This window comes from Ursus arctos, unplaced genomic scaffold (genome assembly GCF_023065955.2).
Source record: "Ursus arctos isolate Adak ecotype North America unplaced genomic scaffold, UrsArc2.0 scaffold_3, whole genome shotgun sequence".
Taxonomy (NCBI): Eukaryota; Metazoa; Chordata; class Mammalia; order Carnivora; family Ursidae; genus Ursus; species Ursus arctos.
In genome coordinates, this window is record NW_026622985.1 from 63,164,574 (window position 1) to 63,189,546 (window position 24,973).

General features: G+C 40.9%; 1 protein-coding gene across 14 annotated transcripts in view; it reads right to left on the reverse strand.

The window, feature by feature from the left end:
* ELMO1 (engulfment and cell motility 1) overlaps positions 1-24,973 on the reverse strand; it is a 690,097-nt gene that overhangs the window by 356,380 nt on the left and 308,744 nt on the right. Inside the window, exons 3-4 of one of the 14 annotated variants that reach the window (XM_057304125.1) lie at positions 19,455-19,530; positions 18,034-18,149 (exon numbers count right to left, since the gene is read on the reverse strand). The exons of 10 other annotated variants lie outside the window; for them this stretch is intronic. In XM_057304125.1, the coding sequence (XP_057160108.1) occupies positions 18,034-18,057 (24 nt within the window). In that variant the 5' untranslated portion in view covers positions 18,058-18,149; positions 19,455-19,530. Of the gene's footprint in view, positions 1-5,245; positions 5,341-18,033; positions 18,150-19,454; positions 19,531-24,973 lie in introns of all 14 variants that reach the window. 3 more of the 14 variants (XM_057304127.1, XM_057304126.1, XM_044387599.3) reach the window with 3 other exon arrangements.

Genomic DNA, 24,973 nt, shown 5'->3' on the forward strand with positions numbered 1-24,973 from the left:
TCTCTTTCATTCTCAGCACAACAAACAAAGAGGAAACATTTCAGGCTTTTGAGCAAAATGACTGATCATGATGAAGGGGATGTTTCAGAGAAATGAATCTGTTAGCTGCAGTGAAATGGAGGAGGCTGGCTGAGGTGATGAAGGATGCCTGCATCACACTGCTGCCTCCGTCACCATCACTGGAGGGCTTGGCACTTCCCGAGTCAGCCTGCAGTCTCCAGCCCCAGGACAACTGGCCTCGGGCATCTCTAGTCTCCAAGGTAACAAGCTAATACAAGAACCCAAGATCTGAAAAGCTAGTAAGCCTTAAGGTCTATGACAAAAATATATGCCTTTCCTCACATACATAACTTGAAAGAGTAAATATGGCCAAATTTTTGGTGGGTGTTTCTGTCATGTTTAACAAAAGCCTTAAAAATGTTCAAAATTAAAATCTAAGGATTTGTCCTACAGAAACATCAGAGATGCAGACATCTTACAAAGGATGTCTAGTGCAGTACTGGTTATAATGGAGAAAAACACTAACGGCAAATCCAAATATCCCAATTATTTATTGTTTCTTATCTCAAAACCCAGCTTCCTTGGCCCCACTTAGGGACACTAGAGCTGAACCCAGGCATTTCCCCTTTGCCATCTGGGAGAATGTTAAGTAGAGGGCACTGAAATGATCTTGCCTGGTCAGAGAACAGGGCAGTTCTCTTTCCATCCACCATTATTATTTAATGTTAAGCCCTCAGGCCTCCTGCCCTACTTCCCCCTACAGCTCTGCCTACTCAACCTGCCGGCAATAGACTCACTTCTATCGTCCAACACAGGCCTGCATCCTTTACCATGGTGGTGATGTCCCTGTGGCAGCCAGGCTCTCTTTGAAGAGCCTTGGGGAGAAGGGCAGTTCCCTCTCTTGGTCTTTAGTTTTCAAACTGTCTACTCCTCAGACTAAAGGCCACAGCTGATTTGCTACAACTGCTTCTTCTGGACTCATCAGAGTTCTCTTTTACCCCTTTCCTGGCAGTTAACCAGCTCCTACCAGTTACCAATTTTTAAAATAAAATTTTCCTGTTCAAATAATGGTATGGTTTCTACACCCTGATGGGACCCTGACTGATACACAAAATCTCCCAAAGCTTCCCTAATATGAAAGAAAATTTAAGTAAATATGGTTAGGCAGGCCGATGATATATAATACAGCCACTGAAGTGCTGGTATAAAAGAATGTTTAATAATACACGAACATGTCACATTATATTGTGCAGTGAAAAATGGAGGTTGCAAAATACTATTGTAGTATGAGTGCAAATTGATGGAATATAACGTGTGTATACACCAAAAAAATACCGGTGCCCATGTAGATAACTACAAGAACAATGCTTTTCACTCACAACAGGTGCAAAAAGGAAAGAAAGAAGGAAAAATACCAGTTATTGTGGGTATTTGCCCAACCCAGCTAATGAAGATGATCTACGTTTCTGGGGGAGAGAGCAACCTCCCTGGTTTTGACAGAAGGAACCACAGCAAGCTGGAGTGAGCACAGCAACAGTCCTTACCCTGCAGTCCTGTTTTGTCATCCATTTGAGACAGACTTGATCCCCAGCCCCTCTCCACTGCCATCAATGTTAATCTACCCCCCAATCAAATGTCCCATGCAGATGTTTAAACCTAGCTTACAATGTTGCTGGCAAGCTCAAGCCTCTGGCCCCAGAAACCCACAACGCTCTGGAGAAGAGAAGTGATTCTCTCTTTCCACTTACAGGAAAGAAGCGCACACTTGCAAAACACACACTTTTCAAGGGCCATTCCAAGGGCACTGGCAGGGATCACCAAGGATGCTGCGACAGCTGGGAAAATGTTGACTTCATGGCTGATTCTAGGCAGAGCTAGTGCAAACAACAGACTAGAGAGAGAGAACAAGACATACACCTCTGTAGCACAGAGCTGTGGAACAAAGGGGACTGGAGACACCAGGGAGGGAGAAGTGACCAAGCTTGCTGGCTGGCTTCAAGCGGACAGTATGCTGTCACATGGCACCCCAAGTGGAACCTGCTGTGGTGTGACCCACCTACACACTGGCTGCGGAAGGACCTGATTCAAAGCATGGCTTCGCCATTAACAGCTTTGTCACCTGTGCATTTGGCACAGCACCTGGCACATAGCAGGTGCTCAGTGAAATTTGTTAAATGAATGACATATGCACAGGACAACATCTCTGGGCCTGCCTCACTGCCACATAAAGACAGTTGCCTCAACTAAATGGTACTGGCATGGGGATTAAATTAGACAGTGCTAATAAAGCCTCTGTCTTACACACAATATGCACACAACACATCATTCATAAAGAAGGGGCACTGAAAATATGGAAAATTTGCCTGACAAAGAAGGGGGAAGAGAATCCGAAGCAAAGGAAACATGGATCAGGCCATTGTGTTCATCTGTTTTAGGACACTGCAGTGCAGGGATTCTTCGCCTTTTCTGTTTTTCCCCATGATCGTGGAGGTTTTGGCCATCTGGTGAAGCCTATGGGATGGCTTCTCTGAATAATGTCTTTAACTACATAAATAAAATGCATAAGCTTGCAAAAAAAAAAAAAAAACAATAGTTACACACATACTTTTTAAATTGTATCATAGTAACATCCATTCTGCTTTATCAATGCAGTTATCAGCAGCTTTCTCCAGAAAGAGCCAGATAGTACATACTTTAAGCATTGCAGGCCAGAAGGTCTGCAACAATGACACATACATAAATGGCCATTGGCTGTGTTCCAATAAATTTTCTTTACAAAATCAGGTGGCAGCCTGGATTCAGCCCACAGGCTAGTTTGTTGACTCCTGTATTAATGAATGAAACAACAAGATATATTATAAGGTCTAGTAACTACCATAATTTCTAATTAAGTGTAATGATGATAAATGACATGTTGAGGTATCTGTAATAACAGTAATAAATGGAAATACTATGATTTTTTCTGGTAACATTGGCACAGTTACTGCTTATACTACTATGGCTTCCTGCCTACACTCACGATTGAAGTAATGCAAAATTGCACATTCTCACAGAGCTGTAACTTTTCTCCTAGATAAGTTCATGGACCCCAGGTGAAAATCATGGTTTTCCACTGCACTTAGAAGAAAATCCAAATACTTACTATGCTTCACAAGACTCAGCTTGATGTGGCCCCAGCCAACCTTCCCAATCACATTGGATCCACTTCCCACCCCTCAGCTCACTATCCTGTTCCCTTGTGTTCCCTATCACAGCAAGTTCTTCATGTTTTCAGACTTTCATCCTGGCTGTTCCTTCCCTGAAATGTTATGTTCTGCCTCCTTATTATCCTCAAATCTTGGCTTAAAAGTCTTATTAGGGAGACATTCCTGATGCCTCATGGCAACCCTGGCCAAAGCTCACAGATGGACATCCAGGGCCTCGCAGAGAGATACGGATTGCCCTAGAGCTGGCACTACACCATTATGAAGACTCAGAACCCAAACATTAACCTTGGATAGCACAAATCCTTACAGGAGAATCACTGCTTAGAGAGGAGGTATAAGTTTTATTCTTGGGGCTCACAATGTTAGAAAAACAAGGGTCCTAAGGTCCTGCTGCTGAAAACCACGTCCACACTCTTGTAGCTTTATTTCATTTTTATCTGGTTATTTGTTAACTTGAACCAAGCCATGTCATACTTCTGAGCCATTCTTGAGCCTGTATCCTAGGGCTGGCCTAGCAGCCTAAACCTCAATAGCAACCCCTACCACACTCTACCCCCAGAGCTTTATCACAAGACGTCACTTACTTCCTTCATACCACTTACCCCAATCTGAAAATAAATGCCTTGCTCATTTTTTAAAAATTTCCTGTCTGTGTCCACACACACGAGAACATATGCAAGAGAAGAGTGGGCATCTTCACGTTTTGTCATCCTTAGTGCCTAAATCAGTGCCTGGTGGGTGAAATGTGTTCAAGAAATACTTTTTAAATGAATGGAATGGGTATTTTAATCATAATAAGGAGAGCCAGAATATATCTGTAAACTAAAGCCACTTATGTCTTCAAAGACAGAAATACAGTCCCTTTCTTCCTCCCAAAATGCAAATAAATCTCAAACCATCTTTCCTTCCCTTCCCTATTCTACAACCTTCTGTCAACAAGTGGATATTTTTTCATGCCTACTATGAGGCACATGCATCATTAAGCATAAGCATTTTTTTAAAGATTTATTTATTTATTTGAGAGAGGGAAAGAGAGAGAGTGCACAGTGGAGAGGAGCAGAAGGAGATGGAGAGAAAAACTCAAACAGACTCCGTGCTGAGTGCAAAGCCTGACACGGGGCTCGATATCATGACTCTGAGATCACAACCTGAGCTGAAACTAATGGTAGAATGCTTAACCAAGTGCATCACCCAGGTGCCCCTCGTTTAGCATTTTTTTAAAGGAGAGAATTGAGGGGTGCCTCAGTGGCACAGCCAGTTAAGCATCTGACTCTTGGTTTTGGCTCAGGTTAGGATCTCAGGGCTCCCACACAGGGAGAGAACGAACCCCACACAGGGCTCCACACTCTCTCTCTCTCTCCCTCTGCCCCCCATGTTCTCTCTCTCTCAAATCTTTATTTTTAAAAAAGAGAGAATTGAGATATATTTGCTCATGCTCCAATATCAATCCCTGCGTCCACAAGGGTGTCCTGGATGGAAATGGGCTCTATTCCACCACAGTGTTCACCTGAGCTACAGCCTCAGGCCTCCCGGGCCCAGGAGCGAAGTCACAAACAGCCCCCGAGCTCTGCAACAACTGAGCTCTGCGGCTCAGGAGACTGTCCAGAACCACTCCCAGAGATTCGCCTGCTCCTGCGCTAAGAGAAGAGCCCTGTGATGAAAAGAGGTGGAAGGGCTGCCCTAGGAAAGCAGGCTGCAGACTGGGCGTGGGAGGGGAAGTAGCCAGCAGTGCACACCGAAGAAAGAGTGGGCTTTGGTCTGAATCCACATGAGTTGCCTTCATGCCATCCTCTCCTCTCCCTCCTTGCACCAGGAGTGAAATCAGAGTTTAAATTGAGTCTTCTAGAGGAGCTAGTAGGGATAATAGATGTAAGAGGAGGTAAGTAAACAGTCAAACCTTTAAATAGTATTAAAAACTCATCTGCATTTTAGCTTTCCTCTGCCTTTTTCACTGGAGCACCCACACCGCATTCAGACATCCAGGCCTTGTCTCCAGAAGCTGTCTGTCTTGTCAGGGTGGGTGGGGGAACTCACTCTACCTTCGTGGAAAGCACCAGTGACGTCGTCAGCAAAAACAAGATCGTGCCAATTCAATTAGGAAGGGTGTTTTCCTTAAGAGTTGATCCAAAAATAACTGCCAAAGAAAGCATTTCGTTTATAGACTTATTCTCTGTCATAAATGTGTCTAATCCAGATGAATTAACTAATTGGTATGAAGGGACAACTACTTGGTGAATTAAATGCCTTTTTTCACATAGAGACTCTATAATGAGGTTTTGGGTTTTTCACTATAAAAAGATCTTGTGAAACAAGATGACATACATCAGAGAAACACTGGTTGATTTAAAAAGCCATTTAAAACATGGCTTTTAGCAAAAGGTAAAGATTTAAATAAAACTGAGTTAAAATCCAGGCTGTACAATTAGTCATATGCAATCATATTCAATGTTACTTAATCTCTCTGATACTTAATTTTGTTAATCTTAAAAAAAAAAACAGGAAATACACTGACTTGTAAATACATCTCAGTGGTTTTGAAGTGTTTGCAGAAATTAATTAAGCTCAACAGAATAACTTATAAACAGCAAATGATCAATAAATAATACATAAAAAGCTATAAACAATGGAAACACTTAAAAACAGATATAATTTATGATGGATACAAAATTATGAGGTGCCTAGGCATATTTTGCTAAATGTACACTAAAATATTTACTAAATGTAATTAAAGGAAGAAATTATAAGACAGTAATTGAAAAAGGTGAAAAAACATTCTAAAAAATGAAGATATATTGTATTCATGGATGAGATAGAAAAATATCCTAAAGAGGGATGCCTGGGTGGATCAGTCATTAAGCGTCTGCCTTCGGCTCAGGGCATGATCCCAGCATGCTGGGATTGAGTCCTGCATCAAGCTCCTCCTCTGGGAGCCTGCTTCTTCCTCTCCTACTCCCCCTGCTTGTGTTCCCTCTCTCACTGGCTGTCCCTCTCTGTCAAATAAATAAAATCTTAAGGAAAAAAATATCTGAAAGAAAGCAATTTTTCCCCAAAATTAATCCATAAATTAGTTCAATGTTAATTAAAATCCTAACAGGATTTGAAAGCTGATGCTAAAATACATATAAATGGCACAGTATGGACTAGGCAGGATGGTTTTGATGAAGAAAAAGAAGACAGGTTCATCCTACTAGGTATCCAGTTTTGTGACCAACTTGTAAATGACGAAGTTGTATGGTAAGGAACAAAACAGAGCCACAGAGATGCCTTTATTTGAGAAAACTTGACTCCTGGCAGAGGTGGGAAGACAGGCAACAAATTGTCAATAAATGGTGCTAGGACAAAAAAGATAAAATTAGATGCCTACCTAATCCACACACACACACACACACACACTACTTAAATAAAAATCAAGATTTTCTAGCTTTCAAAAGAAAACACAAGAGACTATGTTTCTGACAGATGGCTAGAGAAAGTGCTTTTAAACAAGACTTGGGAAACCCAAGCAATTAAGGGAAAAAACGATCAATGTGATTGTATTAAAATGATTTTTAAACTTCTTTTTGACAATAGACACCATAGAAAAGTTAACAAACAGCTATGGACTAAGTGGAGATATATAAAAAACAACTTGTGTCCACATCCTATGAAGAGCACCGATCCATCAACAACAGAAGACTCCCCTCCCACTGCTGGACAGAGACCGGACAGGCAGTTTGAAAATGGTAAGGTCTGAAGAGATAATAACATAGGAAATATGTTCAGCTTTCGGCAGTTAGGGAAATATTAACAAGAAGCCACAAGAAGCCGCATGGCACCCCCATCCGCGTGGCTAACATCAGGCAAGACTGGGACAGCAAGCACTGGTTAGGACGAAGGAAATAGGAACTCTACATTATGGGTGGCAGTAGGATGATTGAAAGCAGTTGGGCAATTCCTGGGAAGGCTAAGGATGGACACACCCTCCAACCCAAGGGCTTTCTTTCTTTTTTTTTTTTTTTAAGATTTTATTTATTTATTTGACAGAGAGACAGCCAGCGAGAGAGGGAACACAAGAGGGAGAAGCAGGCGCCCAGTGGAGGAGCCTGATGCGGGGCTCGATCCCAGAACGCCGGGATCACACCCTGAGCCAAAGGCAGACACTTAACGACTGTGCCACCCAGGCGCCCCAACCCAAGGGCTTTCTACATTCTTTTCTGGGGAAACCTTGAAATGAGGTCGCATGAATACGTGTACAAGGATATTCACTACAGTATTATTTGTGATAACCACACTGGGGAAACAACAGCTTACCAACTGGGTTTTATTCATGCCATGGGATATTATACATAAATCTTCTTAAAAATATAACTTTGAAAACCTTAAATAGCAAAATGTTACCTACAGTATGATAACAATAACTCAAATTTTAAAATGCTAAACAATTCTCTATATTATTCATGAAAACATAAATAGGTAGAAAACCTATAAAACATGCATGAAAATAATGTACATCAATTTCAGGTGAGTATTTACCTCCAGTGAGGGAGGAATAGAAAGAGAAACAGGAAAAATGACAGAGTAAGGCTTTAGCCAGACCAACACTTTTTTTTTTTCAAAGATAATCTGAAGCAATAGGCAAGTTATTAATATCTATTAACATCTAGATGGTTGGGTGTATGGGTGTCAGTTACATCATTTCCTGTGCTTTTTTGGTATGTTTGAAACACTGCATGATTATAAAGTTTTAAATTATCATTTAAATGAATTCTGCTAAACAACAGTATCAGTAGAGCAAAACTCATCTGTCTGAATCAAAAGTAGTGGCTGCATTTCTCACATCTATGCATTACTTTGTAATGAGGGAATAATTAAGGATAAACATATATTTAAAAACAATGTGCTGACTATAAATTAGCCTTGCAAAATCCTGCTCTTCTTTTCTCTGCCAACAGTCACATTCTTAAAACAACCAAAATGCAGTCTTTTTAAAAAGTGCCTATTAGTCAAGCCAGTGGTTTTCAAATAATGAAATCCTTTTGTTCTAGAAAGGGGGGAAAAAATCCCTCAGATGATGCCTCGGAAGCTAAAATAGACAAAGAGGTAGTGTATTAATATTAACATGTTTTATGAGCTTAGGTTTATAAATGTGTATTTTATTAAGGTAATCAATAGGAACAAGGAGGCTTTTTTATTAACGTAAAAATTCAATATCTGGTATTGTGGATGTTATCACAATAATATAACAAGGTCCCACATTCAACTTATTTTGTGTTTTGTTATCTTATTCAATGTGGAGACAATCCGGATACACTCCCACAGTGGACTAGTTTTCGACTGCTGCATAACAAACTACCACACCCTCAGGAGCGTAAAGCAACACAAATGTATGATGTCACAGTTTCTGTGGGGTGGGAATCAAGTACATCTTAGCTGGGTCCTTTACTTGGGGTCTTACTGGGCTGAAATCTAGGTGTTGACTGGCTGAATCCTAATTTGCAACTCAAAGGCCTCTTCCAAGTTCATTCTAGTTGTTGGCCAATTTGTTTCCTTATGGTTGTATGACTTAAGATCCCTCTTCCCCCCATTTTTTAGCTAGCTGTTGACCGTGAACCATGCTCAGCAACCAGAGTTTGCTCTCACATCCTTCTCCTGGAGACTTCACAACATGACAATCTGCTCCTTCTCAAGGCCAACAGGAGAGCGTCTTTGTAATGCTTTAGCTTCTATTGAAGGGCCCATCTGATTAGGTCAGGTGCACAAGGATAATTGCCCTTTTGATGAAGCCAAAGTCAAATGATTAAGGACTTTAACTACATCTGCAAATCCCTTGTAACGTACGGTGTAACAGAATCACAAGAGTGACATCCCATCATATTCCCAGGTCCAGACTGTGCTCAAAAGAGACAGAGTTATGCTGGGCATGCAACACTAAGTGGTGGGTATCTTGGGAGCCACCTTAGATTCTGCCAACCACACACAAGTATCTACCTGTCAGTGGTAACTCTTCATGGGAGTTTTACCTTGAAATCTCAGGAGTCTCTCCAGATGCTTGGAGAAGGTACAATGTGACACTTTTTCTTTCAAATCTATATACCTCACATCTAATCTCAACTCTCATTTATTCCTAATAAATATTCAAAGTCAGACAAAAAATATTCAAAACTCACAGAAAGGCATGGAATAAGATTGAATTTTCACCTGTTACTGGACACAGGCCCTACTCCTGACCCACCATGACCTTCTGTGAGCAAGCTCCCAGGTGCAGCAGCACTGCACTTGCTTCATGACTTTGCCTGAATGGATGGATTCATGCCTGATTTAAAGTACAACAGTACAACCTTCCCAGTCAAAGACACGTTTATAAGAAGTTTAAATATATGCACAGGTATAGAGGAAGTGAAATGCTTCCTAGTGAGGTCTGTTTAAAGTCAATTTACCCCGGCACCTTAAGTTAAAAATGATGAAGCTATTATTACAGTTTATGTTGATTCTTTTACTCATGCTTAAAATGCTCAAAATAATATTTTAAAAGGCTATATAAATCAAATACATCTGCAATTCCTGAACCATCTCTGAAAACCCTTGAAATGGAACTTTCTTCACAATAATATAGAAGATCTTGGTTTCAATACCAAAACTGATACTCAGAAGCTGTGTAACGTAAAGCCCCAAAGCCCCTAAGACCTCTGTGAGCCCTGAATGCTTAAATGAAATCACCCATTAAAGCGCCTGGGGTCCTTAATAAATGGACTGCATAAGCAGGATGCCCCAGTTTCTTTGATTCATCGTTAAACTTTAATTTTGTAAGGAAACAGTGAAATAATTACAAAAAGACTCAGTTTCAAGAACAGACATGTTAGCATTGTTTTAAAAAATAAAAAGAGAGGGAAAGGAAGAGGAAAAAAGGCAAGTAAGAAGTCCAAACAAAAAGAACTGATTTTAAAATTGAGTTGAATACTTTCAGCCATGAAGGAAGTTTGACAAATAAGCAGGAAATATGACTCACTGAGGGATGACCATGGGCTAGGCGCCTTGCATACTGTCTTGCCGGCATTAAGCATTTTAATTGTCATTACACAATGAAACGGACAGAATATATACACTAACAACATGTTAAGATGTCCACTATGTATTATGTTAAAATGCAAGTTATGAAAGAATGTGTAAGATATGATCTCATTTTACAAAAACAAATACACACCCAAATTCAAATTATGTTTGAAGTATGTACACTAAAATGTCAGTTTTCACTGCATAACAGGACTGTGATCATTTAAACAATTTTTACTCTTCTTCTAATATGTCTCAAAAGTGCTTACTCCACGTAAATTTTTTTAAATGAAATTTGATACTTCATATTGGTTTGCTGAGAAGCAGCAAATAATGGAAAAGGACTATTTTATATAAGTTGTATTAAATTAGCAAAGCGGCACCTTGTTATTTTTTTTATATCTAAAAATCTAAACCTAACTACAGGGCATGCAAGTCTGAAGTTGCAAGAGAGAGGACATCTGAACACAGAGGAAGAGAAAAAAAAGTAGATGAACAGAGATCAGGAAGAGACATTTTTTTTAAAGATGGCTAACAGGAGTGCCTGGGTGGCTCAGTCGATTCAGCGTCTCCCTTCAGCTCAGGTCATGATCCCAGGGTCCTGGGATTGAGTCCCACATTCAGCTCCCTGCTCAGATGGGAGTCTGCTTCTCCTTTTCCCTCTGCTCCTCCCCCCACCTCATGTGCTCTCTCTCTCTCTCACTTGCTCTCAAATAAATAAAATCTTTTAAAAAAAATAAAATAAAATAAAATATGGCTAATAACCTAAAGATGTTACTATGGAAAGATGGAGGGAAAGAAAAATGAAGTCACAGACAGAAAGGAAAAAATCAGTGGAAAGAAACAGGGTCACAGGAGAAAAAAAAAATAAACATTAGGGAGCAGAGAAAGAATGGCAAAAAAGAAGAAATACATTTTAAACAACCGTAACGCAAGAGGAAGCTATCCCTTCCTATTCATCTCTTAATAAAATGGAAAATCTTAAATAAGATCACAAAATGAATCATTTTTAAAGCTATTTTTTGGTTTTTATTATTTTTTTTCCTCATAGGAGTGAGAAATGAAGAGCGTGCTTGATCGCCAAGGTTAACTTAACCTGCACCAGTTTGAGACTTGATAGGACTGCTACTAATCCACCAGGTCTCTTTCAGATCTTTCTCTTTAGCTACAGCACCAAGTTCAAGACTACCTTTGAAAAATGAAGAGTAGTTACTAATTTACAAAACCAGCTGATGTAACAAAGCGTTTTTATTTTTTAACTTTAAACTTCATGTATGGTAGAGGAAGTGAATCTATCCCCCAAAATTGTACTCAAAAGAAGAAGGTATAAATATCAATGTGCCTAATGGAGTCCCTCTAAATACCTGTGAACACTTCCTCAGTTTACACAATCACTATTCCCCTCTCCCCCCCCCTCAAGAAAGAGAAGCAATAGATCTTTCCTCCTCCTATATCTTTCACCAATGTAGAAAATCGTCTCATTGCTGCTCTATGTTTTAATAATGTAAAATTTCTTCTACTTTTCTTACTTTATGTTTTCTTCTTCCTCTTAGCTTAAGGCGTTGAAATCTAGCAACAGTGAAAAGGCAGAGTTTAATCTCTGAATAACTTCTGGGAGGTAGTAAACTTATCTGACAGCTCTTCGCTGAAAGAGAAAGGTAAAAAGATGTTGCATGCAGTGGTTTAATTAAAAAGCCCCAAAGTTATTTGCCACTCTTTCCATAGAGAGGAAGGTCTCCTGCCCACTCTCCTTGAATCTGGGCAGGCTTATTCAGCTTCAAGCAATCAAATATAGCAGAAGATTCCGGAGAACTTATGAGGCTTGGTCACAAAGAGCCATGCAGCCTCTGCTTGGCTCTCTTGAAACACTGGCTCTTAGGAAGTACCCTCTCAGGGAGCTTCCCGGAACACTGACACATGCTATGAGGAAGCCCAAGCCACATGCAAAGGCCACATGTAGACACTCCAGTTTACAGTCCCAGCTGAGCTGAGCCTTTGAGTCATCCCAGTCCAGAGGCTAGACATACCAGTGATGAAGCTTCTAAATGATTCCATCCCCCAGATATTTATGTCTTTCCAAACGAGACTCCAGACATCATCAAGCAATGGCAAGGCATCATCCTTGCTTTGCCGCATCCAAATCCCTGACCCAGAGCATCAATGAGTATAACTAATCGTTTCCACTGAGAATGGGTTTTTGTTTTATGTTTCTAAGTTTGGGGTGTTTCTTTGATGCAACAATAGATAACTGGAGGAATGGAGATTAAAAAGAAATGGTCACACAGTAACTAGTACTGTAAATAAACTGTGATCACAGTGGAAAGAGTGGGCAACCTAGAACCCCTATGTCACCCACTGTCACAGCCAGAAAACAGTTGCAAGCAGGTGGAGGTTAAGATATCTTTCTTCTGCTCTCTCCCCAGTCTGTCTATCTAACTTTCTTTTTTTATTTCTCTTTTTTCTTTTGATCTTTGTTCATATTCACCCCTCAACATTGCCCTTGGGTCACTGATTTACTGTTGTAGTGGGTATTCATTTTTCATGAAACAAGTATTTATTGAGCATTGTTCTAGATATTAGGATAACAAAGGTGAGGAAATCTAACTTTGTCCTTGACCTTGTAATAAAAAGGTTTTCAAAAATCACACCATTAATAATCACTAAATCATCCTGATGGGTCCTAGCAAACATTTTAAAAATAAAAATAATACAGAAAATAACAGACTAAAACTAACAACAAAAAAGAATTTCCAAGTAGTATAGTGAGTAATGTTTCATGAATCCTTTATCCTTTGACACAAACACATGATGTCTATATTGTGTTTCCATCCTAAAACTTTGAGAAACATAGTCTAAAATCTAGATAAAAATAAACCTCATTTCTGAAGTATAAAAAACATAAATGAGATTGTGTTTAGGAAATTGCAATTAAGTTGCTGGCTTTGGAACACATTGTAAGTGAGTCTCAGAGCTATTCTCCTCTACTGATATCGGATTTTGTTTTTTATTGTTGTTAGCTTTGTTTAGAAGGAGTATTCTAGTGTTTCCGGGCCATTTTTGGTAAACAAGTGCCTGCCTTCAGAGTGTGTCACTCATTCTGTATCTGAGCATTACACAGTTAAATGTTTGAGTACTTGAGTCAATCTATTCATTGGTTTAATAGCTGAACTAGAGAACATGGAATTATCATGACCTCTGGCATTTATCTTTGCCTGCAATTCTAGAAGCAGTCCTATCTTACCAAACCCAAGCTAGGGAGCCTAAGCAAAAAAAAAAAAAAAAAAAGTTAGCTGCCTGTGTAATCAGCATGATAGCCTCTATCCAACAGTCAGTGGTAAACATTAAATAACATGTCATAAAACCACTGACATCTGAGTAATACTGATGGCAGTCAGTACCTCCTCTCTCCTGCACCCTCTCATTTATATGACTCAACTTAGACTGGCTTTTTTTCCCCCTTCATCCTGAAATAAGTATATATTCTTCCAAGTCTTCCCTAGAGGAAAAGCACCAAATGATTTAAAATGATAGCTCCCATCCAATTCCCGAACTCTAATTAGGAAATTCTAAAACCACCCAAAAAAATGTTTTTACAGAAAACTTCAGAAAGTCTACTGCCAATTTAGTTTGAGTCACTGAGAGCAAAACAGCAGGATAGAGGTGAGATGACATTCCCAGAAAAGGCAACGGCTGGTGAAAGCCCAATGCCAGGGCTGGAAAGCTTGTGAGCAAAATTCAGGACAATCCGAGGCATGTATGCGTGTGTGTGTGTGTGTGTGTGTGTGTGTGTGTGTGTGTGTATGTGTGTACGGGGGTGTGTGTTTCAACTTTCATAAGTGGTGTGTGTTTAAATTTTCACAAGTTGGGCTTGATGGATTGAGAAGGGCTGAGGGAAGAAATAGTAGTACCTATCATTCCTATCCCAAACAACATCACAGCAATCAAATACCAGGTGCACCCTATGGCTATCATGCTGCCCGTCATTCAACGCCAGCCTTTTGTCTTCATCTGCAGAACTGGGAAAAATCTAATAGGTCTAATAAAATCTAAATGTTAATCATATTAATAATCTCTTGGTTCCTGACTTGAAGAAACTCAAAATGTAAGGTCTGGGGATGATTATAAAACACTGTTGGTTCGCATGTGGCCAGATGTTACAGACTGAATGTTTATGTCTCCCCAAAATTTGTTTGTTAAATCCTAATGCCCAAAGTGATGGTTTTAGAAGGTGGGGCTTTGGGAAGGTGGGCTTTTACCTTCATGAATGGGATTAATGCCCTTATAAAAGAGACCCTAGGGAGCTTTCTCTACCCTTCTGCCATGTGAGGGTACAGTGACAAGATGGCCATCTACGAACCAAGAAGCGAGGCCCTCACCAGACACCAAATCCACCAAGATGAAGGTGCTTCCAGAACTGTGAGAAATAGAATTTGGTTGTTTATAAGCCACTCGGTCTATGGTATTTTATTATAGCAGCCTGAAAGGACTAAGACACAAGCAAATACAAGATGACCTATTTCAAAGCATTCTTTGTATTGGTCAAAATTCTTGCTCCAACCTCTGTTCTTGGTGAATTGTTTCCACCATATGTACACGTAATGCCAACTGCAAAGAGTTGCATTCAGTGGTTCACTGGTTATTGGAAAATGGGTCACCACAGTGGAGTGTGACTATCCTAAGCTTCTCCTTCATTTAATGAAAAAGAGTATGTGGGGGGTGGGGTAGAGAATGCCAACAAGGTTCCTAAGTCATGGGTCCTATTTTCCTTCACGGAAACTCTGAAGTATTTATTTAAGCCTAGCATTCTCTCTGCTCTCCTGTAACCACTGCTTCCTCAGAGCCAATTGCCTGAAATAAAGAACTTGAGATGGGTGAGCCACATGAATATTAATGGTTCCCCACAGTGAGATAAAGTAAAACACACTTTCTCAGAAATGAACTATCACATAATTAAGGGTAAATTATCATTCACAAATACAGTTTGATTTTTTAGAGTTTGTTATTTGCCACAATGAAAAAATGATTATACTGACTTTGAAACTGGATTACTGGCTGATTATCTACACAATAAAGATTTATTTGTATAATATAAGGTACGGGGCGGGGGGGCTCTTACTTTCCCTCCCCATGGCTATTGCTGTGAACTGGAGATAAATTCCTTAGGTTGACCACATTCTCAGAAATGGATCATTTATTCCAAACAGGAAGTACTTCAATCCATGCAACTGGTTTATTATTTTATGAAAACTCATGTATCTTCAAACATTTTTAATTGATATCCAACTAAGTATAGGTGTGTGTGTGTGTGTGTGTGTGTGTGTGAGAGAGAGAGAGAGAGAGAGAGAGAGAGAGAATGTATATACTGTACTTATTTTGGAAAAGATAATAAGCTGTGGGGGACCAAAAGCCAGTCGAAACTTTTTAACACTGATTTAAGACTCCAAGAGAAGCAGTAAGATTCATTTACTCACCCTACAATTCCTCCACGGCGAATAATCTGAAAGTGTATGTGCATATTCTGGTAATTGAATTAACCAACATCATACATAATTTATTAAGAGACTAATTGTACTTTCTATTTGCAAAGAAAACTGCATCACATTAAATCAACAAACAGTCCTCAAACACCTACTTATTTTGTTCAAGGAACCAGGTGAGACACTGTAATGGGGATCTAGAGGTGGAATACACAGTTTTTGATTGCAAGGCATTTCTAAGCCCACAGAGAAGAAATACAAATTAGCACACAAATAGTTAAATATCAGTTCAAGGCAACAGTAAAGAGATGCAGGTTCTGATTAGCTAACAAATGAACCTAAGAGACAGTAACCTAAAGAAGCAATGATTCTGACAGCAGTAGAGAAGGGAAGAAATTCACAAAAGGACTAAATTAAGAAACTAATCTCCAAAACTCTGGTTAAGATTATTGCATGCAAGGGGCCCCTGGGTGGCTCAGTTGGTTAAGCATCTGCCTTTGGCTCAGGTCATGATCAATCGCAGGGTCCTGGAATGGAGCCCAGAGCGGGGCTCCCCACATAGTGGGGAGTCTGCTTCTCCCTCTGCCCCTTCCCCACTCCCCGCCCCCCCCCCCAATGTGCACACACTCACACACGTTCTCTCTCTCTGAAATAAATAAATAAAATCTAAAAACAAAAAAAAGATTATTTCAGGCAAGTAGTCAAGGTTTCTTCCAGCTCAAACAACTTAGGGTTGGTTGAAGAGGAGGTCAGCTGTCCTGAAGTGGTGGTTATTTTAATAACACTGTTTCCAATGTGTGTTTGTTGCTAAGAGTCATCTCCCCAGAAGCAAGGAGTATGTCATTTCCTGTCTTTACCCCCAACACCTACCTTGTACCTGAAACACAATGGGAGGGAGGGGCAGGAGGAGCAGGATTAAATTCGAAGAGCAAGGTTTATTTGGAGAACACTAAGGCAGCTTGTCTAAAGCTGAGGGAACAAGAGAAAGACAGCAACATTGAAAATGTTGCATGGGGTTAGACTGTGATGCACATTGATGGCCAGGTGAAGGAAGTGAGGAGGTTGGACCTCATTCTCTCTCAGCAACAGTAGAAACCAACCAGAATGATGCCTCCAGTTCAGGGAGCACACAGGCCTACAAGGCAGTAAGAATTCGTAATATGGGTTTTCATCATAGGCAGGAATCAGGGGAAAGATCCAGAAGCTGCTCCCACTTCCAGTGGTAGTGTTCAAATATGGCATTAGGACCACCCAGGCTTGTTAAAAATGCTCGAACCCCAGCCTTAATCTACTGAATCTAAATCTCTAATTTAACACGTGATCTACATTTAAGTCTGAGAGCTGCAGTTATGGACAATGAAAATACCCCAGGGGGGACGGGTAAAGCACTACATGTTATACCATAAATACACTAAAACCATTGCAGCATATATCTTAATTGGGCAGATTTTATGGTGTATGAGTCAGATGTTTAAAAAATAAAGCAGAAGAGTTCAGATTCTACTTAAAAGATCTTTTTTAATGTGTACTGAATCATATAGGTCCAAAAACACAGGGTCAAAGCGTAAACCTAATTGACTCAAAAATCATATTCCCAATAATCTTTCCAAACGTGACCCCCCACAATAATCAATTGGTGTCAATCCAGTCTACCTCCAGACTGAAAACTGTGAAATCAGGCACTTCATTATCTTTCCCCCAGCACATGTTTAACTGTCAAATCTGAGCAAATCATTTTCTCCCTCTTGTATTCCTATGCCCTTATCTATTACAGATTTTTTTCTACCTATTTGCCTATGAATATATGTTGAAAATTTTTACATCCTAAATTAGGAGTACCCAAGAGGGAAGTTAAAATTGAATGTTAGTCAGGTAAGTGTAAGTTTAACATTTTATCTGGCTGTGTAAATTAACAAATTCATCAAGAAGATACGGAAATAAATAAAAAGAGCAGTTTTATTTAACTGCAATGTGTTATTATTAACCTTAGCCAGGATATCAAGAAGGTTAATAGATAGCAAGCTTTTTAAAGGCAGACATTTCAAGAAGATTCTTATCTGGTCCCATTTCACCTTGGAATCAAGAGTGCCACTCAGCATTTGATGTCAGTCTCTAGATACATTTCAAACTACCCTTGCATTTCTTTCCTCTCCATAATAAATGGTTTTCTGATCATTTCTAGCATAGGCTGACCACTCTTCCCATATGGTGCATTCAGACTAAGCCCAGGGGAGCCTGCAGTCCAATCATTTATGGTTTTGCTTAAAACCCTCTGAAGGCTCCCTGGTGCTCTCACAATAAAGTCTAAATCCTAAGGGCACCTGGTGGCTCCGTTGGTTAAGCATCCAACTCTTGATCTCAGCTCAGGTCTTGATCTCGGGGTTTTCAGTTCAAGTCCCGTGTTGGGCTCCACGCATAGCACATAGCGTGGAGCCCGCTTTAAAAAAAAAAAAAGTTAAAATCCCTCTTATGGCCTTACAAGGCCTTGACAATTGAGGCTTCTGTAAAAACTGTCTAGATACATCTTGCCCATTTTAAGTGCCTCCCCTTTTACCTTTGTCTTAGATCTCTGCTTAAATGTCACCTGTTCCAGGCTAAATTAGGTCTGGATGCTTTCATCTGTCCTTTGTGACACTTAAAATTGTAGCTGGCTAATTTGGGGTAAATACTTATCTGTCTCTCTCCCATTCTGGACTTTGAAAATCAAGAAGTTGGAACTATCTTGAGCTCAGCACAGTGCCTGGCACATAGGGAAAATCAATACAAGTTTCTTTTATTGAATATATGCATACATAGTTGTTGTTGTGTTTTTTTATTTCCTGCTGGCATGGCTGCTTCTGTTTGACAGACCTGGATTATGAGCTGGCAGATCCAGTACAAGTAGCCTGTCTAGTAGAGTCCAGTGCTTTCCAAAAGCTGGTAACAGGCATTCCAGCAGCCATTAGGGCAAGGAGCATCCACAACAGAAGTCAGGTTCAATCACAAGTCAAAAAAGAAAGAACTCAGCAGCAAGGCACGTGTGAATGTGGAGTCTTTAACAAGTCCACAGCAGGCACCAGGTTGTGAGGGAAGACAAGGGAGAGAGCAAAGGGGCAGCACGAGAGAAATGCTTGGAGTCAGGAGCCCTAGGGGAGCTGAAGGCACAGGGCAAGGTGAAAAGCAGAAACATTTTTCTTTGCATTCTTGCCTGCTGAGAGCCAGGCCTGGGGCACTGGCCCAGGTCTGCAGGTGGTGGCCCGTGCTGGTCACACCTGGCTGAGGGGTAGGCTTGCAGAGGCAGCAACAGTGGCTTCTGCTGAACAAATTTAGAATCTTATACCACAGGCAGCAGAAAAGCCAGTGTAATGTGGCTGGGTCAGGAAATTTACAACATTCCTGGGTTCTGGTTTGCTCAAATTAAGATGCCAATCCTAGTGAAAGTTCTTTGATCAAGAGTAACTAAAACCAACTTAAAGTGGTTTAAGTAAAGGGGCAGGACTGAAAGGCCCCCGCAGGTCCTCTCACAGGGGTGCAAAGACAGGAAACAGAAGGCAGAGAGAGAAATCAGGATGAGAAGCTTCTCCCTCTCCAGCTCCTCTGACTCCCTCAGTAGACTTCATCCCCACTTAATCTCAATCCTTCCTGCAGGCTGGTTTTACTCTGTGCCCTTACAGCTCGGTCCACCAAGCTTGCAGGAAGATTTATCTGCCATCAAATGTGATTCCATAGGACCCATTCCAGCAAACACCATCACCCCACTCACCTCTCAATTTCAGATTCCCAGAAGAGAACACATGGGGGCCCAGCTAGGGTAAGGTGTCAGCTCCTGGAGCCATTAGCTGTGGGCAACAGGAAAAGGACACACGGCACCAGGTCATAGAGCTGCTCCTCCCAGGAACCAGGAGCAGGACAGCTCCCCAGGAAAAGACATGCCTCAGTTGGCTCTGTATTTTGTTTGGTGGTGGTGGTGGTGGTGGTGGTGGTGGTCTGTGTATGTGTGTTACTTTCTTCAGGGAAGAGCACACTCCAAACGTGAGGCTTTCTTTAACTATTAAACTTAAATACAGCCTTGTATTTTATTCTCCCTAGTTAACCCTCCCTTGTAATGATTTTTCAGTGACTTTCAAACATTTCTGACCCCAAGGCAAGGGAAAAACTTAGACTATCCACGTATTATCTATGAATGTATGAGAAGCAAATATTTCACAGAACAACACATATAATAGACTGATATTTTTGTACACTTTTATAGTCCATTCTTAAAGCTCTTCTGGCTGACTAAAATGATTTCATTCCCACTAATGAGTGATGATCTACAGTTTGAAAAATATTATTAATTCTATTGTCCTGTAGTTTTATTATTCAAAAAGTTTTACACTTTCACATTACACTTAAAACAGAAGAAAATTCACCAATCTTTTCTCAGAAGTACCTCCAACCCCACAAAATTTTAACCACTTTTAAAAGATGAACCAAGTTGGCGTGAGATGTCTAGTGCTTAAGGACACCAACACGAAACAGGAAGATGTGGCTAACACAAATGCCCCTACTCTCTCTCTTGTTAGATAGCCTATGTCCATCACACAAAAAGGGGTACGTTTGAAATAAAACTTACCCAAGGCATACATACAAATTTGTATCGTTTTCATTATGGTGTTCTTGAGCCAGCCCTGCTCTAATTCGGTATAGCGACCAGCAGAGATATGTGCCCCTGTGTTAGCTGAGCCCATTCAGAGGTGCCATCCACCATCTCTGTATGAAGCTGGCCGTCCCACACAGAGTTTGAAACCAGTACCCTTGGGCTCACTAGCCTTGTCCCAAATGGAAAAGAAGCTCTACTAGTGACGTGTGTACCTTTGCGAAATTTCTGAGGCGAAATACTTGATTCAGCAATGCCGATCAAATTGGGTTACTAGGTCAAAGGTGTATGTATCAAACGCTTTCTGGAGGACCAAGAGCTGGTAGAATGAGGACGTTCAGCAGAGGAAACCGGGGAGGCAAAAGAAGAGGATGGAAAGATCTACTTTGATCTCCAGCACCGAGAGCTGGCATACCTCCCATTCATGGTATGGCATGATGAGAACTGCCGAAATGCCTGCCTGTCTCAGAACAGCCTAATAGCCTGGGACGCTGGCTCTGGAATCAGTCTTCCAGGGCCCAGACCCAGCTCACTTACCCTGAGCCTCAGTTGTGCCCTCTGGAAATTGCAATGTGTAACAACAAAACCTGGTTCATAGGCTTTTTTTTTTTTTTTTTAAGATGCAGTAAGACAACAGTCCATGTGAAGCTCTTGCCAGGGAGAAACTGCCACATAACAATCATCCAACAAATGTTCATGGCAGTTGCTCCCCCAGCCAAGTAACTCCTAAACTGGCCAGCCAGGGTGCTAAAACTCACAAAGGGAGTTCGGTCTTTGAAGGAATAGATTTCCCAAATTCAGGTCAGACATAGCTAGCCTGCTCCAGGACCCTTTTGGTTCCCTCTTCTCTTCTATAATTACTTGGCCCTTTCCTCCCCTTCCTCAAAACCTGTGCCCATTTCAAGACTATCTCCTCCACTAGACCTTGAGGTCACAAATGCAGAGAATGGAACATATTCTTCTCACTATGCTCTTTGTGGAGCTCAGGACTCAATGCATGATAACTGAAATGAATGCCACATGATAATCAAGTGGTCTCCTGATTGGGCAAGGGATACAAATCCCAGGGACACAATCCCTATCTGCCCACGTTCTGGGAGGCTCAAGGCCTCTGAGAACCGAGAGCACCTGGGAAGTGAAAATGGCATAAAAAGGGGTGCCCCTCAAATGACCTCATTTCCTTCCCATAGGTTGCTGGCACCACCTTTGCCGAGAGAGCCCAAATGAGTCATGGTCATCTCTGTTACTACACAATAAGAATTCATCTAAATAAGATCCTGTCAAGGAGTATCACCATACTTCATACATTCTGAAACAGGTGGTAGTAGGGGTTAACAGTAGAGTATACACTCTACTGACGGCAGCCTTCATCATGCCCCATGCTCTCTGCATGCTTAGGGTTAAGGATGACCAGGCAACTTCCCTTAAAAGAACGGTATTAGTGCAATAATACTACCTTAGACAATCATACAATCCATACCAAAGGCAAATGAAAATGTACAGCTGACCAGTGACAGCACAGGAGTCAGGGACACTGACCCCCACCACAGTCAAAAATCCACATGTAACTTTTAACTCCCCCCAAACTGAGCTACTAATAGCCTACTGTTGACTGTAAGCCTTACCAATACCATAACCAGCCAATGAACACATATTTTGTATGTTATTATGTATTATATACTGTATTCTTACATAAAGCTAGAGAAACGAAAATGTTATCAAGAAATTCATAAGGAAGAGATAATACATTTACAGTAACTGTACTGTATGTATAAAAAAAGAAAAAAATCTATGTATAAATGGACCCGTGTAGGTCAAACCCATGTTGTTCAAGGGTCAACTGTATTTTGCTAATCCCCCGTGAGTGGAAGACTACCTATTACAACTTCCTCCAAGTTATCCTCTTAGGGAATAAAGAAGCCACAGACTGAAGCTGTGCTCACAGGCTGTAACTTCCTGCATTAATTTTCTTGAGCTGGTTACCATCAGGATCACTGGCCTGGGGTCAGTGGAGAGAGATAAGGCATCATGAACAAATTGGGGCCCAGGCAGTGGGGACTAAGGGTTTCCAGGAGATGACCTAGAAAGCTTTGCAGAAAGATCACCTGGGTCCAAGCCTCAGCTTGACCACTGCCCATGTGCATGACCTCAACAACCTGTTGCTTGGCCTCTCTCGTTTTCGTCTCCCGCATTGTAAAATGGACACAATAACACATGCATCACCTGCTGGAAAGGAGATAATGAGCTGAAATGCTTAGCATTCGCTCTATATAAAACTGTTTTGGGGGGCGCCTGGGTGGCACAGTGGTTAAGCGTCTGCCTTCGGCTCAGGGCGTGATCCCGGCGTTCTGGGATCGAGCCCCACATCAGGCTCCTCTGCTATGAGCCTGCTTCTTCCTCTCCCACTCCCCCTGCTTGTGTTCCCTCTTTCGCTGGCTGTATCTATCTCTGTCAAATAAATAAAACTGTTTTGGGAAAGACAAATTCCACTGGAATACTTAAACGTACAATTCACAAAAATAAACAAGTGGGATATGTCAAACTAAAAGGCCCTCTTGATAGTAAAGGAAACCATCAACAAAATGAAAAGGCAACTCACGGAATGGGAGAAAACAACTGCAAATCATATATCTGATAAGGGGTTAATATCCAAAATACACAAAGAACTCACACAACTCAATGGCAAAAAAAACAAACAATCCCCTTAAAAAATGGGCAGAGAAACTGAATGGACATTTTTCCAAAGACATACAGATGGCCAACAAGTACATGAAAAGGTGCTCGACATCACTCATTTTCAGGGAAATGCAAACCAAAACCACAATGAGCTATCACTTCACACCTGTTAGAATGGCCATCAGCAAATACATCAATAAGTGTTGACCAGGATGTGGAGAAAAGGGAAACTTCATACACTGTTGGTGGGAATGTAAATTGGTGCAGCCAAGAGGGAAAACAGTATGGAGAAATTTCAAAAATAAAACTACCATATGAACCAGCAGCCCCACTTTTGAATATTTACCCAAAGGAAATGAAAATAGGCTACTGAAGAGACCGCATGCACTTCCATATTCACTGCAGCATTATTCACGACAGCCATGGTACAGAAACACCCTTAGTGTCTATCCACAGATGAATGGATAAAAAATACGCGGTGTATGTATACGATGGAATATTATTCAGCCATGGGAAAGAAGGAAATCTTGCCATTAGCAACAACATGGGTGGACCTTGAAAGCATTATGCTAAGTGAGGTAAGTGGGACGGTGAAAGACAAACACTGCATGGTATCACTTAAGTCAAACTCATAGAAATGGAGTAGAAGAGTGGTTGGGGCGCCTGGGTGCCTCAGTCTTTTGAATGTCTGACTCTTGGTTTCGGCTCAGGTCATGATCTCATGGGTCATGAGATGGAGCCCTGTGTCAGGCTCTGCGCTCAGTGGGGAGTCTGCCTGAAGATTCTCTTCCTCTGCCCTTCCCCCCACTCACACACTCTCTCTCTCTAAAATAAATAAATAAATCTTGGGGAAAAAAAAAGAAAAGAAAAGAAAAGAAAAGTGGTTGCCAGGAGCTGGAGTGGATAGCGAGAGGCTGGTAAAAGAACAAAAATTTTCAGCTACAAGATGAACAAGGTCGAGGGCCTAATGTAAACTATATGATTATAGCTGATAATGCTATATTATGTAACTGAAATTTGCTAAGAGAGTAGAACTTAAATGTTCCCACCAAATAAATAAATAGACGAGGTGATAGATGTGTTGATTATATGGGGGGAATCCTTTCACGGTGTATACATATGTCAAATCACCATGATGTACACTTAAATATCTTACAATCTTATTTGTCAATTATACCTCAATAAAGCTAAAAAAAGATACACAATTCACTTTTTATTTTTTATCTCCTCCCCCCCTCCATCACCCTGAAACATAAAAGTTTCTGGGGCAGAATTTGAACTTGTGAGTAGCTGACTTAACTTTCTGTAAGGCATTTGCATGCAATGCTTTTGCTGAGTGCTACCCAACAACAGGACAATCTCTCCCACTGCACTGAAAAACCAAAGTTAATGACCCAATAAGCAAATGAAGACTATTTTGGAAAATATGCTTGGCTAACATGAGAAAAGTAGGGGAGGTGTCTCCCCGAGGCTCTTAGAAGAGAGTCCCAAGCACCCATCCATCAGTCGCAAAATGTGTTAGCTTGTCGAGCCTGGAGAATTTTTCTTCTCCTTTAAAATTACAGGTGATATTTTATCTCTGGCAGAAGGAGGGAGACCACCTCATATGCAAGTGAAAATCAGTAACTAAGAAGAAAATGCATAAGTTTCAAAAATTAGTCACCAGTTACTATGGTAATGCAAATATTACCTAACAACTCACTGGGCTGTAAGTAACCAAGATGATACTAAATACGTTACTTCAAAATGGAAAACGGGCTCTATTTATAGGAGTACTTGCAAGGACCTAGACAGACCTAACAGCAGACTGGAGGCAGCCCACGTTTACCCCTGTGACCCAGGATCCGAGGTCCCTCCCCTGCCCTATGCATGTCAAGTTGAGTTCTGTGTCACATGCACACACAGCTGTGCCCAGGAACAGCTGCGGGAGGAAGAGTGATGACATTTTATTTACAAACAAAGGGCAA